Source organism: Saccopteryx leptura, chromosome 1, assembly GCF_036850995.1.
Source record: "Saccopteryx leptura isolate mSacLep1 chromosome 1, mSacLep1_pri_phased_curated, whole genome shotgun sequence".
In the NCBI taxonomy this organism is placed as follows: Eukaryota; Metazoa; Chordata; class Mammalia; order Chiroptera; family Emballonuridae; genus Saccopteryx; species Saccopteryx leptura.
Genome location: NC_089503.1, coordinates 233,778,226 through 233,797,189, shown reverse-complemented (window position 1 = coordinate 233,797,189; position 18,964 = coordinate 233,778,226). Strand labels below are relative to the sequence as shown.

The 18,964-nt window shown below is 39.3% G+C and overlaps 1 protein-coding gene across 3 annotated transcripts in view; it reads right to left on the bottom strand.

Annotated features, from left to right (window-relative positions):
• The window catches only part of CLCN3 (chloride voltage-gated channel 3), a 90,965-nt gene extending 74,939 nt beyond the window's left edge, over positions 1-16,026 (bottom strand). Inside the window, exons 1-3 of one of the 3 annotated variants that reach the window (XM_066387884.1) lie at positions 15,501-16,026; positions 14,662-14,697; positions 3,548-3,723 (exon numbers count right to left, since the gene is read on the bottom strand). In XM_066387884.1, the coding sequence (XP_066243981.1) occupies positions 3,548-3,707 (160 nt within the window). In that variant the 5' untranslated portion in view covers positions 3,708-3,723; positions 14,662-14,697; positions 15,501-16,026. The remainder of the gene's footprint in view (positions 1-3,547; positions 3,724-14,661; positions 14,698-15,500) is intronic. The other 2 variants (XM_066387882.1, XM_066387886.1) reach the window with 2 other exon arrangements.
• Between the last annotated feature and the right edge of the window lie 2,938 nt (positions 16,027-18,964).

The window sequence follows — 18,964 nt, the reverse complement described above, 5'->3', positions numbered from 1 at the left end:
TAAAATCATATATTTATAAGCTCCAGAAATTAAGAGGTAGAGAGGCCATTATTCAGTCTAACAACATTCTTTGTCTTTTTCATTCTATTTATGGAACTAAACTTGCCCCTGGCACAAATCAAAGCCGGAGCACCAAAGTGTACTAGTAGTCATTGTATTCTTTCCCCCATGCATACCCAGAAAACAAAAGGCCTGTTTCACTTCCAAATGTCCTACATAAAAATGTAAAAATTAGTTCTTTTAAATTACAATTCTTGAACATACCTCCTTTCAATATTCTGTGTGACAAATGGGAAGGATACATAAAGCACTTTTGCTCATACTGTTGAACAATGTTTTCATCTTGAGGGGAAGCACTTGTGTGAATGTTTGAGTTGTGGCTGAACTTTTTTTAAGGAACATCATTTTTATTCAAATGAACAACCGATATACAAACTATAGTTATTTAGACCCTGGTTTCTGCAGACTTTTCTCGAAATAAATAAAATGACACAGTCTTTTCAAGTAAAACAATAAACAGTATTTGTTGCCAATAATAAATGTTGAGCTTTCAGGCAAAAATTAAGCATTCACCACTATGAGCCTGTCAGCTTCCCAAATTTAAACACTTCTTATAAAATTGTGAGATTGGTGGCAATATTTAAAAACATGATTTGTTAATCAAGTGTGTAATGAAATGTGTAAACATTAGCAAGATCGGCATAAATGTGCTATGTGCTGAATTGTGTCCCTCCAACATTCAATCTAATAAAAGCCTTAAAGCTAAGTACCTCAGAACATGACTATTTGGAGATAGGACCTTTAAAAGGTAGCTAAAGTTAAATGAAGTCACTAGAGTGGGCCCTAATCCAATATGACTTGATTCCTTAAAAGGAGAGATTAGGCCTGATCTGTGGGGACACAATGGATAAAGCATTGACCTGGAAAGCTGAGGTCACAGGTTCGAAACCCTGGGCTTGCCCACTCAAGGCATATACAAGAAGCAACTACAAGCTGAAGCTTCCCACTCCTCCACCCCTTTCTCTTTCTCTCTCTCTCTCTCTCTCTCTCTCTCTCTAAAATCAATAAATAAAATCTTTTAAAAAAATAAATTAAAAAAGAGATTAGGACACAGAGGTACATATAGAGACCATGTGAGGATACAGGGAGAAGACAGGCATCTATCTACAAACTGAGGCTTCAGAAGAAATCAACCCAGCCAAAACCCTGATATTGGACTTCTAGACTTCAAAACTGTAAGAAAATACATTTCTGTTAAGCCACTCAATGGTTGGTATTTTGTTAGGGCAGCCCTAGCAAACTAATAGATCAGTGAATCAATTTCCAAATGACTAATGCATGATATTATAAAATCAAGCATGGATAACAAATCTACTCAAAGCACAAGATAGGCCAAAGGCTTTTCTTAATAATTTTTAAAATAATTTTTAAAAAAATAATAATTTTTAATGTTTTAGTTTATATATATATATGTATTTTTTTTTTTTTTTTTAGAAAGAGGAAGGGAGAGAGCAAGAGAGAGAGACAGCAACATCTATTCCTGTATGTGCCCTGACCAGGCATCGAACTGGCAACCTCTGCGCTCGAGGAGGATGTGCTAACCAACCAAGCTATCTCATCAAGGCGGCCAATGAATTTTAATTTAAATATTCATACATGTTCATAAAATGGTCAATAATATGGTTTCAGTGTCCACATTGCATTTAACCTTTAAGAAATTATTATTTGTCGAGTTTCGGTACAGTATGAAAGAATACCCACAATACTCTAAAAAGCTATTTAAATTATTTCTTCCTTTTCTAACTATAAAGGCCACATTTTCTTACACGTAAGAATATATAATCTTATACAGTTGACTCTTGAAGAACTTGGTGGTAGTGGAAGGGGAAGGTTAGCGGCGAAGGTTTACCTACGCCTTGCAGTCAAAAATCTACATATAACTCTTGACTACACAATCAGAATGCATAAAAGAACTCCTAAAAAATAGGCAAATAGAGGCAATCTAAAAAGCCAATGAACATACAAAAGGCAACTCAACTCAAGCCATCAGGCAAGTGTAAATTAAAATAAAAATTCAAGACTACTGCACCCACACTAGAATAGCCAAAAATTTCAAAAACTGATAATATCAAGTATTGGTGAAGATGTAGAAAAACTACAACTCCCACACATGACTTACAGAACGTACATGCCACAACCACTCTGGAACTGTGTTCACGGTGGTGCTTGGGGAGCACCAAGATCCATGCACCCTGACATCTAAGAATTCCATTCCAAGACAAAAAACCCGCAGACTTGTGTACATAATGTGCACTGAAACACATGTACATGAAAATTCACAGTCACATTATTTTATCAACAGCCATAACATGAAAAAAAAAACCCTAAACATATACCAACAATATGGAATAGATATTGCAGCATATTTACACAATGGGATAGTACATAGCAAATAAAATAAATTACCATGGTTATAGTCAACAACATAGATGAATAAATAAATGACTCCAGATCCTAAAGAATATATATAGTATAATTCCATTTATAGAAAGTTAAGTACCTGCAATATTAATCTATAGTAATAGAAATCAAAATAATAGTTACCTTTGAAACTGGAAGAGGGAACAGGGATGATTCTGGGGGTCCTGGCAGTGTTTTATTTCTTGCTAGAGGAGTAGTTATATGAGGTGTCTACTTTGTAGAAACTCATCAACTTCTACACTTAGAATTTGATGATTGTTGTGACAGTTACTTTTATGTGTCAACTTGGCCAGACTAAAGGATGCCCAGAGAGCTGGCGAAACATTATTTCTGTCTACATGTCTGTGAGGGTCTTTCCAGGAGATATTAGCATTTGAATTGGGAGAATGAAAAAGAAGATGCCTTCATCAGTGAAAGTGGACATCATTCAATCAGTTTAAGACCTGACTAGAACAAAAAGTCAGAGGAAAGGTAAATTTGTTTGTTCTCTGCTTAAGCTGGGTCATCTATCTTCTGCCCTCGGATATCAGTGCTCCTGGATCTGGGGCCTTTAGACTCAAAATGGGACTTCTCCAATGGTCCCTTTGGTTTTCAGGCCTTTGGGTTTGGACTAGAACTATACCAGCAATTTTCCTGGGCCTCCAGTTTGCAGATGGCAGGCCATGGGACTCCACAATCATGTGAGCCTCCACAACCATGTGAGCCAGTTGCTCATGGTAAGTCTCTTCCTACATATCAGTATATGTCCTATTAGTTGTTTCTCTGAGAACGCCAATTACAGTTGTATACATCTCTGCATTGCTATATTTAAATTTTAAAGTTTATCTAAAAACAAGGTTTTTTGAGTAGAAATGAAAATATCTGGAACTAGAAAGAAGCAGTAGTTACACAACATTGTGAATGTGCTAAATGCTACTGAATTTTACACTTTAAAAGTGATTATATTACATGAATCACCTCAATTTTTAAAAAGTTACTAAAAAAACGCAACCTCAATAAAACAAGCATATACTGACCAGTGAATATTCATGACTATAAATAGTAAGAGCTGCAATGCCAAACTTACCAACTACTGTGTCACCATCTAACAAATTGTCATCTTCAGAAGTCTGGAAGTCCATAATGACACCTGCTCCATCTAAAAGCTCCTCATCACTACTTGCACTTGTGATACTGTTGTAGCTGTTTCTATAGTAGCCTCTATGGAACAGCTGCTCAGACTCCATTGAGCTGTCTGGTTATCTGAAAAAAGGGGAAAAACTGTTTAAAAATTTTCCCAACATATAATAACCATCTAGTTTAACATGATAAAAGGACACTTCTGATCTCTATATTGAAAAAAGTACTAAGTTCATTTCACCATAACAATAATTAAACATGTATCATGTTAAGTCTTCTGGGATGATTTAATAATTCTCACTATGCAGCTGTAATAAAGAATGAAGGCCCTGGCCGGTTGGCCCAGTGTGTGAAAGTCCTGGGTTCGATTCCTGGTCAGGACACACAGGAGAAGCACCCATCTGCTTCTCCACCCTTCCCCCTCTCCTTCCTCTCTGTCTCTCTCTTCCCCTCCTGCAGCCAAGGCTCCACTGGAGCAAAGTTGGCCCAGGCACTGAGGAGGCTCCATGGCCTCTGCCTCAGGCACTAGAATGGCTCCAGCCACAACAAAGCAATGCCCTAGATGGGCAGAGCATCGCCCCCTGGTGGACATGCCGGATGGACCCTGGTCAGGTGCATGTGGGAGTCTGTCTGACTGCCTCCCCAAATCTGTTGGGAAAAATACAAAAAAAATAAACAACTACAAAAAAGGAATTCCTTCAGGAAGTGGTATAAAACAATCTCCAAGATGAACTGTTAAGTTACAGAACAAAGTTCAGAGAAGTATTTACGGTATACTACAGTATTTATAGGGGTGAAGTGAATAGAGCATATAATTGCTTATGCATATCAAACCATCTCTGGAGGAATTTCCAAAAAAGTTACCCACAGGCAAAAGGAACAAGAAGGCTAAAGTACTAGGTCTGAAAGTGAGACTGTCCATTTTATATACAGTGTGTCCATAAAGTCATGGTGCACTTTTGACCGGTCACAGGAAAGCAACAAAAGATGATAGAAATGTGAAATCTGCACCAAATAAAAGGAAAACCCTCCCAGTTTCTGTAGGATGATGTGGCAGCATGTGCACATGTGCAGATGATGACATAACACCATGTATACAGCGGAGCAGCCCACGGCCATGCCAGTGGAGATGTGGACGGTACAGAGGAAAGTTCAGTGTGTTCTGTGGCTCAGTAAATTCGAATCCATGACCAAAGTGCAGCATGAATATCGGCGCGTTTATAACGAAGTGCCACCACGTAGGAATAACATTACTTTGTGGGATAAGCAGCTGAAGGAAACCGGCAGTTTGGTGGAGAAACCCCGTTCTGGTAGGCCATCAGTCAGTGACGAGTCTGTAGAGCTATACGGGATAGCTACCTAAGTAAGGAGCCCTAAAAAATCTGTGTGTGAGCCTACATCGAACTGCACTGAATAGGTATGAAACTGAGAGAGTTTCCTTTTATTTGGTGCAGATTTCACATTTCTATCGTCTTTTGTTGCTTTCCTGTGACTGGTCAAAAGTGCACCATGACTTTATGGACACACTGTACTTTAACAGAGGCGAGTACTCATTTTAAATACTGTAATTTATATTATTTTAATATTAGCTTCATCCCCCTTCATTATTATAAATTTAAATCTTCAGAGATCATGGTCAAACATCAGTCATGGAAAATATGATATAGTATATAACAATTTTCATTTTTTTCAAAGAAGATCATACCAAACAAGCATACGTTTTCATTGTTCTTACTCTTACTTTGATCTTATAAAAATAAATCTAATTGCTCAATATCAAAATGGTAGACATTAGCAACAGGCTTGACAGGTTCATGTGTAGGACTTGAAAGTCATAAATAATAGTGACTTGGTATGTACTTATTATGACATATGTAGTAAGTCTTGTTTTACAAGTATGTAGTTATGCTTGTTTGGTATGATCTTCTTTGAAAAAAATGAAAATTGTTATATACTATATCATATTTTCCATGACTGATGTTTGACCATGATCTCTGAAGATTTAAATTTATAATAATGAAGGGGGATGAAGCTAATATTAAAATAATATAAATTACAGTATTTAAAATGAGTACTCGCCTCTGTTAAAGTACAGTGTGTCCATAAAGTCATGGTGCACTTTTGACCGGTCACAGCAAAGCAACAAAAGATAGAAATGTGAAATCTGCACTAAATAAAAGGAAACTCTCCCAGTTTCATACCTATTCAGTGCAGTTCGATGTAGGCTCACACACAGATTTTTAGGGCTCCTTAGACTTACTACCTAAGACTTACTACCTTAGACTTACTACCTTATTATATGTCATAATAAGTACATACCAAAAATAAAAGATGAATGGAACTAAGCATACTCCAATTCTAGTACTGAAGACTTTAAGCGTCTTAAGACAATCTCTTATCCTCAAGAATTTTTCCTTCTGGAACATAACCTCAAAGATCTATATTAAAAAATATTTGTAAAACTATTTTTCTTTTGTAGAAAATAAAATATCACTTTTTTAACAGATTTATTACATTTCCTAATTTAGAGAAGGTGAAATTTTTTATGTTTTTTTTGAGAAGGTGAAGTTTTGAGAACTCCTTGGTAATATATCTATATCTCAGCATCTGACAGTGACTAGTATATATCAATAATATATAGATAATAAATAAATGTCAAATTGTTTATTCAAGCAATGAGGTAAAAACAAATGTATTCATTTTTCAATAAACAAATACTCTCCATAACAGCATTAATCTGGCTTTGGAAGAATAACCAAAAAAACTAGCACACAAATTACAAAGAAAAATTTAAATACGTACTGTTTTGCAACTTTGATAAGGTTTTAAGGTTTTGTGGTTATCTCTACCAAAGATGGCCTATTATTACATACTGATATTTGTTCTAATGTACTAATTAAAGCAAGAGTTTTATATTTAAGGTAAATGTTAAAATGGAATAGAGTATGAAAATAACTGTTTATACTAAGAATTTTGCAGTGTCCATAGAGACAATCAAATTAAATACTGTGACTCTGAAGTAAATAACCAGCCCTAGCCAGCTGGCTCAGTTTAGAGTGTCAGCCCAGTTCGATTCCCAGTCAGGAAACATAGGAGAAGAGACCATGTGCTTCTCTCCCCTTCCCTCTCCCCCTTCCCTCTCCCTTTTCTCTCCTTCTTCCCCTCCCATAGCCAGTGGCTCAATTGGTTCCAGCATTAGCCTTGGCGTTGAGGATAGCTCAGTTGGTCTGAGCAGGTGCTGAGGATAGTTCAGTACTCAAGCAACAGCCCCAGATAGGGGTTGCCAGGTGGATCCTGACTGGGGCACATGCTGGAGTCTGTCTCCCCTCCTCTCACTAAAAAAGAAAGGATAATAGGCCCTGGCCGGTTGGCTCAGTGGTAGAGCGTCGGCCTGGCATGCAGAGGTCCCGGGTTTGATTCCCGGCCAGGGCACACAGGAGAAGCGCCCATCTGCTTCTCCACCCCTCCCCCTCTCCTTCCTCTCTGTCTCTCTCTTCCCCTCCCACAGCCGAGGCTCCATTGGAGCAAAGATGGCCCGGGCGCTGGGGATGGCTCCTTGGCCTCTGCCCCAGGCGCTAGAGTGGCTCTGGTCGAGGCAGAGCGACGCCCCAGAGGGGCAGAGCGTCGCCCCCTGGTGGGCATGTTGGGTGGATCCAGGTCGGGCGCATGTGGGAGTCTGTCTGTCTCTCCCCGTTTCCAGCTTCAGAAAAATACAAAAAAAAAAAAAAAAAAAAAAAAAAAAAGGATAATAACCAAAGGAGCCTTTAAAAAATTCTTTTATTGATTGAGTGATTGATTTTAGAGAGGGGAGGAAGGAGGAGAAAGAGGGGAAAGGAGAGAGAAAGAAGGACAGGGTGAGAAAGAGAAGACAGGAGGATAGAGAGAGAGGAAGGGGGAAAGAGAGAAAGAGAAGGGGGAAAGAGAGAAAGAGAGGAAAGGGGAAACAGAGAGGAAAAGAGAAAGGGAGAGAAAAAGGGGGAAAGAGAGAGAAGGGGAAAGAGAGAGAGAAGAAGGGGGAAAGAGAGAGAGAAAAAGGGGGAAAGAGAAAAAGGAGAAAGAGAAGAAGGGGGAAAGAGAGAAGGGGAAAGAGAGAGAGGAAGGGGAAAGAGAGAGAGGAAGGGGAAAGAGAGAGAGGAAGGGGAAAGAGAGAGAGGAAGGGGAAAACAGAGAAGAAGGGGGAAGAGAGAGAGAAGAAGGGGAAAGAGAAGAAGGGGAAAGAGAGAGAAGAAGGGAAAAGAGAGAAGAAGGGGAAAGAAAGAGTGTGGAAGGGGGAAGAGAAGAAGGGGGAAAGAGAGAGAGGAAGGGGAAGAGAGAGAAAGAAGATGGGGGAAAGAGAGAGGAAGGGGGGAGAGAGGAAGGGGAAGACAGAGAGAGGAAGGGGGAAAGACAGAGAAAGGAAAGTGGAGAGGGAGAGTGTTAGAGAGGGGGAGAGGGGGAGAGAGAGAGAAAGAGAAGCACTCATTTCTTGTTCCACTCAGCTGTGCATTCATTGGTCACATCCAATGCATGCCCTGACCAGGGATCAAACCTTGGTGGTTTGGGTCGGCACTCTAACCAACTGGGCTAACCAGCCAGGGCTAACCAAAGGCTTTTAAAAAGTAGGCATTAGTAGTTCAAGAATCATTTTATCCTGACCAGTGGTGGTGCAGTGGATAGAGCCTTGGCCTGGAATGCTGAGGACCCAGGTTCAAAACCCCAAGTTTGCCAGTGTGAGCATGAGCTCATCAGGCTTGAGTATAGGCTCACCAGCTTGAGCACTGGGTGGCCAGCTTGAGCATGGGATCATCAACATGATCTCATCATGGTCACTGGCTTGAGCGCAAAGGCCGCTAGTCTGAGCAAGGAATCTCTGGCTTGGCTGAAATCCTCCCTCCCCCAACCCTGGTCAAGGCACTATGAGAAGCAATCAATGAACAACTAAACTGCCACAACTACAAGCTGACACTTTCTGTCTCTCTCTCTCACTAAAAATAATAATAATAATTTTAATTTTGATGTATCCAAGAACAAAGGCTAAGATTTTATAAAGACAGACATTCTTTCTTCACTTCTTTACATGACAATCATAATGAGAGGGCTTAATACATACAACATACACCAAATAAGCATTAGTTATCGGCTATATATCCTTGTACCCTTTATTTAGTAACTAATGGTAACTTATAAAACTATAGCGCCATTATCACAATCAAGACACTGACACTGATACAGTCAGATACAGAACATTACCATCACAAGGATCCCTCCTGTTCCCCTTTTATAGGGACACTCACATTCTTCCAGCCCCCTCATCCCATCCCTTCCACAATCCCTGGCAACCCATAATCTGTTTTCTATTTCTATAAATTTGCCATTTGAAGAATGTCATATAAATGGAATCATACACTACAGTATTTTTGGGGATTAGCTCTTTGCACTCAGCATATTTCTCTAGATTCATCCAGGTTGTTGTATGTGTCAACAGTTTTTTCCTTATCTCCAAGTACTATTCCACGGTATGGATGTACCACAGCTTGTTTAACCATTCACCCACTGATTAATATCTGACTATTTCCTGGATTTTGGCTATTATATAAAGCTGCTATAAATATCCAAATACAGGATTTTTTGTGAACATATCTTCATTTCTCTGGGATGAAAGCAAAGGACTTAAATAGGTGGGTCATACGGTAATTGCATGCTTAGTTTAAGAAACTACTAATTTTACATTCCCACTTTACATCCCAACCACCATGTAGGAGTTCTAGCTGCTCCATATCCTTACCAGCACTTGATGTTGACATTTTTTTTTTTTTTTTTTTGAGATACAGAGACAGGAGGGAGAGAGATAAGAAGCATTAACTCGTAGTTGTGGCAATTTAATTGTTCATTTATTGCTTCTCACATGTAACTTATCAGGGGACACCAGCTGAGCCAGCGACCATGAGATAATGTTGATGATTCCATGCTCAAGCAGGTGACCCCACACTCAAGCTGGCAACATTGGGGTTTTGAACCTGGAACCTCAGTGTCCCAGGTCCATGCTCTATCCACTGCAGCACCACCAGTCAGGCTTTATTTTTTATTTTAGCTATTCTAATAGATATGTAGTGACATTTCATTGTTTTAGTTTGCATTTCCCCAATGCTAATGATGTTGAACATCTTTCCATGTGCTTATTTGCTATCTGCATATCCTGTTCAATGAAATGACTGTTCCTATCTTTTGCCCATTTGTTAACTGGATTGCGTTTTTACCACTGATTTTTATATTTTAGAATATATATCCCAGATACTAGTCCTTTGTCAGATGTTGTTTGCAAATATTTTCTCCCACTCTGCAGCTTTATTTCTTTTAACCAGGTCTATCACAAAGCAAAACTATTTTATATTGATGAAGCTCAATTTATCAATTATTCCTTAAAGGACAATGCTTTTGGTTTTAAATCTAAGAAACCTACCACCTAAAGATTATCTTTTAAAATTTTTTCCTAAAAGTTATACATTTTACAATTAAGTCCATGATCCACTGTGAGTGCGTTTTTATATAAGGTGTAAGACATAGGTAGAGGTTCATTTTGCTTATTGTGTGTTTTGACATATTGACGTCCAATTGCTCCAGCACACTGGAGCCGAAAATAACACTTGCTGAAAGTTATATTTCTTCCTTTGAATTGTTTTTATGTCTCTGCCAAAATTAGCTGGGCATAGTTGTGTGGGTCTACTTTGGAATTCTCCCATTTTGTTACACTGATCTAGATGTCTCTACCTATAGCAATACCACAGTCTTGATTACTATAGCTAAGTTTTGAAACTGAACAGATTGATTTTTCACACTTCACTCTTATTTTTCAAAACTGTATTAGTTATTCCAGTTCTTCTGCCTTTCCATATAAATTTTAGTATAATCTTGTCTATAAGCACAAAATCTTTCTGGGTCAATTAATATTTATAGTATGAATGAATAACTAACGCATAACAAATGAATGGCATGTCTCTACTTAGATGTTGTATGAGAATTCAAATTCACCAAGACCCAAACTGAGTAAATACCTGCCTGTCCTCTTACTCTCCCTATACGAGTTACAGGATCACCATGTACCTAGTAGCCAAAGTTAGTTTTCAGGGTCATTTATTAATTCATTCAACAACCATTTACCCAGCAGCTAGCATATACCAGGCAAAAAATCCAGGAGCTGGGTTACAAAATAAGATAAGGTCTCTATTCCCAAGGTAGTAAAGATGCAAGACATATAAATAGCTATAGTGTGGTATGATAAGTACCACAGGAGAGGTACATACAAGATAATAACACTGAAAAAGCATGCTGTCTGGGAAAATTTGTGAACATTTAGTCATGGAGGGGAAGTTTCAGCTGAGTACTGAATGATTTGGATGAGTTAACTAGGCTAATTATAAGATGAAAAGTCAATACATGCAACAAAAAAAAAAGCCACGTGCAAAAGCACAACAGCATAGTAATTAAAACCTGCTTGGGTAGCTTACAGAAGAGAAAAGGACTAATGAGTAGCTGGAGAGCTGAACATAGGCCAGATCAAGAAGGGGGGGGGGGGGGCTCACATCATGCAAAGGAACTCATTTACTCATTTAAATGCACTGGAAGCCATTAAGAGAAACCATATGATCAGATAGGTATTTTAGCAGACCAATGCTAGCAGTAGTATGGAAGATAGATCGAAAAGCACCAGACTGACATACTAAAGATAGGGAGAGCAGTTAGGTGCCCTTATTCTAGAAGACCTGTGAACAATTCTAAATATAAGATAGTGAGGGCATAATGAAATAAGCCATAGCAATACTGAGGAGTAGAAGGAGTTTGAGAAATATAAAGAGGATATGGTAACTAACAAAATGTGGAGAACGGTAAAGAATAAATTAAGATATCTGCTAAGTTTCTGACTGGACTAATTAATTCAAAACAGTTGGAAGAAATAAATTTTTGTCTCCTACAGCTTACAGGATCCAAGACCAGAGTGTTCCTTCATATTGTCAAATTATACATCCAGGCTTTAGTCCTATTAAAGGCCAGATTACAATGATGGGGGTGTAATCTAGCCCCCAAACTGCAAACACTAAGCAGTATAAGCAGTACACCACCAGAACTTGGGGGGTGCAGGGAGCAGAAATAGGAAGACCCTGGAAATGCATGGCTAAGTGACTAATAGCCTGAGAGTAGTACACTAATTTTTCATAGCTCCCAACAAAGTTTCACCTTGTTCATAAAGAAGACTGGTTAGGGTTAAGAACCACAGCTAAACAGCAGAGGTGTGTCAGCCAGCTATCTGACTGGCCAGTAAGCTGACAGAAAAGTATACACATTCTGATTAAAAGAAATAAAACTCCCAAATGTCAGCAACTAGAGAGATAGACAGGTCTCAAAAACAATGATGGCAGGGAAGTGAAACTGACTGATATGGCCATTTTTATGTAAGAAGCATTTTTTTTTTTTTTTCTTCATTTTTCTCAAGCTGGAAACGGGGAGAGACAGTCAGACAGACTCTCGCATGCGCCCGACCGGGATCCACCCGGCACGCCCACCAGGGGCGACGCTCTGCCCACCAGGGGGCGATGCTCTGCCCATCCTGGGCGTCACCATATTGCGACCAGAGCCACTCTAGCGCCTGAGGCAGAGGCCACAGAGCCATCCCCAGCGCCCGGGCCATCTTTGCTCCAATGGAGCCTTGGCTGCGGGAGGGGAAGAGAGAGACAGAGAGGAAAGCGCGGCGGAGGGGTGGAGAAGCAAATGGGAGCTTCTCCTGTGTGCCCTGGCCGGGAATCGAACCCGGGTCCTCCGCACGCTAGGCCGACGCTCTACCGCTGAGCCAACCGGCCAGGGCTAAGAAGCATTTTCATAAAAGTATTTTAAGATCTGTATGTGTGAAGTACTAGTCAAATATAAAAACATGACAATAAATTTAAACAATGTTTTATTCATATTCTAATGATTATAGAACAGCTACTAATGTACCAGAAATTGTAAAATATACAAACTCAATTTTTATTAATGGCATCATGTTTGTATAGGGCATACAGCTTTCGGTAACCTCCTACATAAATTACTTTACATACCGTCTTCAAAAGGGATGTTCTAATATTTTCCTATAAATTCCACATAATAAAAGGCAATACACAACAGTTATCAGAGAAGACAGAGTAATTGTTATAAAAGCTCAGAGAAAAGACCACATTTCACTGTATCTGATGATGAGAAGCCTTTGGAAGAGACACACGTGAGGTGAACCTTAAAAGGTAAGTGAGATTTTATGGGGCAGAGATGGGAGGAGATTAACTGAAGTAAAAGCGGCATAAATCAAGCTGTGGAACCAAAAAGGCAACAAATATATTTGGAGATGACTATGTGCACAGAACCCAAGTCCAGGAAAAGGTTTCATGCATGGTCAAATAAGCATGGGTAATAAAGCATATGCCCGTCTAAAATCGTAATGGCTAACAGCGTAAGAAAGGTTCTTGAAAAAAACCTGTAGTAAACGTTAACTTCATAAACAAAAGTTAAAAACGCGTCTTAAGTTTATTGTACCAAGGAATGACCCCCTCCATCCCATGTAACATCTTGAAACTCAGGTCGGAACATCATGGTAGTAAGAATTTATTCTTATACAAATTGTCAGCACATACAAGATAAGAAATTTATTTCTCCCAAAAGTAATAGTTCATGATATTTTATTCTGATTGCCAATTAGGTTAGCTGGATGTCCAAATTGCTGTCCCTTACATATCTGTCTTCAAAAACATATGAAATGAATAACCTGCCTGCTAAAGGAAGTCGAGTCTGTCTACTCTGAAGAAAATTTCCCCAATCTATAAAAAACTTTAGTCGGTCAAAAGTTACACGCTAGGTGATTTTAAAAGGAAAAACATAAGGCTCAGACTATAACAAGGAAGAAACGTAAACAAAAATCAAAGAAAAGATGCTGTGGAAGGCTTACACTTTGAAAACCAAATAATTTTCATTAATTTTACAAAAGAAACTGTTCAACTACTTTCCATAAGGTCAAGATATATTTATTTAACTTGATTCCAGTCAGTTTCAGATAAAATTTCTCCATATTTCAGTCATGTAAATAAGCAGTTTCCCCACATGGGTTCATCCTCCACTTTATACTTAAGGAACATTTTTAAGTATCAAAATGAATCATGGATACAATGTTTATACACACCGGTGAATGTGCATTATGAAAAAACACCAAAACAAGGTTTATTAGAGTAGCAGAATGAGTTTAAAAAAAATTTTTTTTTCAGAATTTCCGTAATTTTACATTACTTTTACAATTGAAAAATTAATGAAACTATGGTGTCATCTCTCAATCTTTTCTTCTAGCATTCTGATTAGTCAAAATTCATTATGAAATACCCTGAATCATATAATTCACTCAATAAATATTAACTTATTATGTCATATTATATGTTTTAGATCACTGCTGACAAGTTTGAGTAGAAATTTAGTTGAAAGTTCTACAAAGCAGTCATAGTGGTCAGAACCCCGCAGGATACTGCTTTGATATCTGACCCCCCACAGAGATCAAATCTGGCTTCCTGAGCAGTGAAAAGTATTACCAACATGTCACAACAGGAAATGCAAAGCCTATCACCAACATGTCCTGGAAAATAACCAATTTACTAACATAAAATCATAACCTCAGCAAATCTGTTTCCCTGAACTATATATATCCAAAACCTGGTTAAATATTTACATTCCTAATGAGCCACATATGATTGAAACACATGCTAAAATAATTTCCAAGTAACAATGTAGGTACTAAACATTCATATTCTTCAAATCATTTGACCCATTTTTCAAGCAAAGAATCATAGCATTTATTAGACATGTGGTGATCATATTTGGTATACAAGTGTAGAATCATTATCTTGTACACCTGAGACTAATACTGTATGTAAAATATACCATAAAAAATAAGTCTTTAAAGAGTGTGGGAGGTAGAATGTGGGAATGTGATGAATTCTGTAATGTATTCTGCCAACAGTGGCTATTCCTGTTAACCAGAGCATATGCAATTTGAGAAATTATCTGTAGGTCACATACCATTTTTTAGTCACTCTGTGCAATCAGTAGCAGCACCTTTTATAATGAAAATCAATAATATATACATTAACATTTTTACTCCTATATGTACTCTTGAGCTATACAGATAGTATTTACTAGTGATTCACAAAGGCACATAAAATTGACATCAGTTAAATTACTGACCCCATCAAGAAAAAAATCTTCTAAATTAACTCTTTGGAGATGAAAAGCATTTCTGGAAAGATTCAAACATCAATGACACAAGCCATTATGAGTACAGTAACTGAACTGCATAGATTAAAACACAGAACTGAACTTTTGAATTATAAAAAAAAAACAAAAAACTGGAATACCCAGTTGATTCAATTCTAATAAAAATGCACAATATATATGTAATTACCTTCGCTGTACTCGTTTTAAAATGCAATATAAATGAAGTATATTATATGCAAAATTAATTTTTGAGATTTTAAGGAAACTTCTGGTCCAAGTTTAAGACCAAAACACAAACGTTTTATACACACACACAAACTATGTCTTGATAAACAAACCTAAAGAAAGAAAAACTCAGTATTTACATTTGGGTAAATTTAGCGAATGTAAATACCACTCTCTGAGTTCAAATTTAATTTTTTTCTGGAACCTACTTCCATTCTATTCAAAGGTCCTTCGACGTTTCCTGGACATAACAGGTGAAATCTTAAAGAATGTTCTAGGATCCATATCTAATCAGGGTGGATTTAACATCACGTAGGTTTATAAGATAAACCAAGGTGGCAGCCCTGGCATCACACAGTTGACCCCAAAAACCGTGAACAGGACAGCTAACGAATTTCCACTCATTGAATGCAACTCACCTTGCAGCTCAGAGGCATAGCAAAATCGGTGGATGTTTTCTGCGCTGCCTTTGGATTCTGCATCTGTTTCAAACCTAAAACCTAGCTAACCCTGGGAGCTCCACCTGGAGAAGCTTAACACAACAAAAACTACCGCAATTTAAAAGACACCTGGGGTTTTCTTCTGAAGAAGTAATGGAAATTCGGCCAAGTGGGACTTGTTTTTGTCTTCTTTCATACACGGGAGCAGCATTAAGTTAAATCTGCTTGCTTTGGGCCCTAGAGTCAACCTGCTTCTGCCCAAATTTGGAAATAAGTATCTCCAACATCACTTCCCTCTTAAGAGACTAAAACTGAATCCATGGTCTAACTAGGGAATGAAGTCAAACAGCTTTCAACCCACCGACCCTCCTTCCTCAACACGCAGCCCGAATCCGGCCGCGGGCGAACCGGGACTACGAAAGGGGTTGCAGGTTCCGGACCAGAGTAGCCCCGACCCACGGAACGGGAAGAAAAGGGGCAGAAATCCGGAGCCTGACAGGTGCGTCGGCGCGTGACGTCACCGCGTAGACGTGAACGGCTGTTCAGCGTCCGGCCGCCTCAGCACCTCCTCCTCCGGCCACAGTCGGAGCCGCGCCGGCGTCTATTGGGCAAGACGGCAGAAGTGGGCGGGGCACGGCGCCGAGAGGAGGAGCCGAGCGAGCTGGCAAGTCCCGTGGAGCCGCGCTGGGTGTGAAACCCTTCCAGTGGTTCAGCACGCGTCACTTGCTTTGCTGTTTGCCCCGCTGGTGACCTCTCGGGAGGACTGGTGGCGGCCGCGTGGGCAGAAGCTGTCTCGGAGGCCGCCCTCGCGCGCCTGTCCCAGCGTCCTCGCGAAGCTCCACTTGCACGCCAGCGGAGCAAGTGTCCTGAAGCAGCGCGCGACACGCCGGCGGGCGACCCTCACGAACCTGAAAAACAAAAGCAGCCGTTGATGGGCGCTTGTAACTAACACTTAGAAGGAGGGAAACGTGGGCCTTTAACCTGAGACTAGCGGCTCATGCTGCCCGACTTACAGGTCGCAGGCACGGAATGCAGTGGGATCCCTCCCCCCCCTCCCCCCCCCCCCCCCCCCCCCGTCGTGCGCCTAAAATACTTGTAAAGAAAACTGATAACTGAATTTAGTCGTTATGTATTCGAAAATAACGTGCACATTACGTCTTTTGGAGACTATATAATATAAAATTTATGTTTTCAAAGTGCAGATTCAACTTAGTTGTAATAACAATATGATATTGAAGGGTTTTCATCGTGGGCAGGATAGGATCAGTCACCTAGATTTTAAAATTCTGTCCTTTGAGTCATCTACATTTGGGTGTATTTTTTCCCCTGGAGCACGTGAAAGTAGGATGCAGACATGCAACTTTACCACTTAGATGCAGTTAACTTTCATCTAAGAAAATAACAATCTAACACAATACCATTATCACATGAAAAACTAAAGGACCATGTTCTCTACTCCCAACACTCCTAAGACAGCGATTGGACAGACAGGCATAAGGTAACTTATAGGTATTCCCGTTCAAAAAGTAGTAGAAAGGAAGATGGAATCACTGTTCTCATATCCACAGCCACCTACCACAGGTGATGAAAGAGTGCCTGTTTTTACCCTCTCCCAAGAGCGTTTTATGCCTTAAGAGGCTTCAGCACTACCAACTTTTTCAGTTCATATTTGTTTCTACCAGCCGACAAATTTGCACATACAAGTTACCCATTCACATTCAGTTTCTGATTCAGGGCCAGCAGCAGCCCATGAATCAGGTTTTTATCAGTGAAACTTTGTTTCAGAACCCCTTTTGCCCTTCCCTGTCACTAGGCCTTGCATAAAAGTATAGGAGTTTATGTAGTATGTTTCCTTAACTCTGAGTCTCAGACCACTTAAATAAGCAGGAGGAAAACACCAAAAGTTCTTGCTATCTAATTCTGAAACTATGAGGTCTAGTCACCTAACATGTGCAGTATCAAAGGGCCATTCAGTTGACCTCAGGATCAAGAAATTCAGCTTCTGGCAAATAAACTGTACCCCACTATAATGAATATTCTAAAAATTGTTAATCTGGTTTATTTGGAAAACCTAAAGATTAAAAGTTCTTTTAAGGACACGTCTTAGAACCTGCCAAAGTTAGGGATTCTATCATTGCCAGGAAAATCTACACTCAAGGAGAGGCATTCTTTTGAATGCAAAGAGTTGAAAATTACAGGATATCAGGCAACAGAGTTCATCCTTTAAAAAAAAAATTATAACATACAATTCTGAGTAATACCCAGATATTACCTGCTTTCTGTTGTATGAGAAATTACCTCGATGCAACACTATCCTCCAGATATACCACCAGATGAGCTATCCGAGAGGTCATGGAAAGAAAGGCTAAGACATGAGAAGCAAAGGGGGAAAAAATTAACACACTGAGGGTACGGGACAAATGAGGTGAAAAGACACATGAATTGAAACCGGTGGTAATGCAATGTTCGTATCAATATGTCCTGTCTCTCTCTTTGGCACATTAGCCTTCTTGTTGATGGTATCATAATTGGATCAGAGTTGAGGTTTGAGCAAGGGACCAAACAAGGAAGGTGTCATAGTAATGACACATTCTAGTTCTACTGGAGAAATGCAGGAGCAGAAATGGCCACAGCAGTAGCTTGCTAGTTGCCCTGCTCAGCATGAACAGATTTTGCACTTCTTAAGCAAGATATGTGGGACACAGTATGATTGTCACCACTAGGTGACAGAGCTGAGACTTGTGAATGTTGAATGTCTTATATATATTTAGTGTATCGGTAATATATAATGTTTAATGAATATTAGTGCCTTTTGTATGTTTAGTACATTTGAATATTACTCATCTCTTGGTCAGTCAAACTTTTTCTACGTTTTCAAGTATATGCCCTACTAACTTTACCTGTTCAACATGTTTCACAGGTTAGTAACTTATTCTGCATTTAACACATGCGTTTTGTCCTGTTCCTTTTTTTTTTTTTCCTTCTTCTTCTTCCAGGGAAGAATTGAATATTCTCAAACAATACAGTCCTGGGCTTCAGAGCTGGTATTATGTCCATGGTGATGATACAGTCAAACTTCTTATGACTCCTTCATTACTTTTATCAAGGTAGATATAGCCCTGGCTGGATAGCTCAATTGGTTAAAGCATTTTCCAAATTGCAGAGGTTGCCGGTTCAATCTCTCTGGTCAGGGCACGTTTCAGGAACAGATTGATGTTCCTGTCTCTCCCTCCCCCCCCCCCCCCCGCCTCTCTCTCTCTCTCTCTCTCTCTCTCACACACACACACACACACACACACACACAAATCAATACAATAAACATTATAAAAAAAAGTAGATATAGAACAGCCATAGTAATTCCAAACACAATATACTTTTATTTTACTTATTTTACTTGGGAAACTGTTGAGCAAGTTTCTCAGGTGTTTTGTTTTTTTTAATGT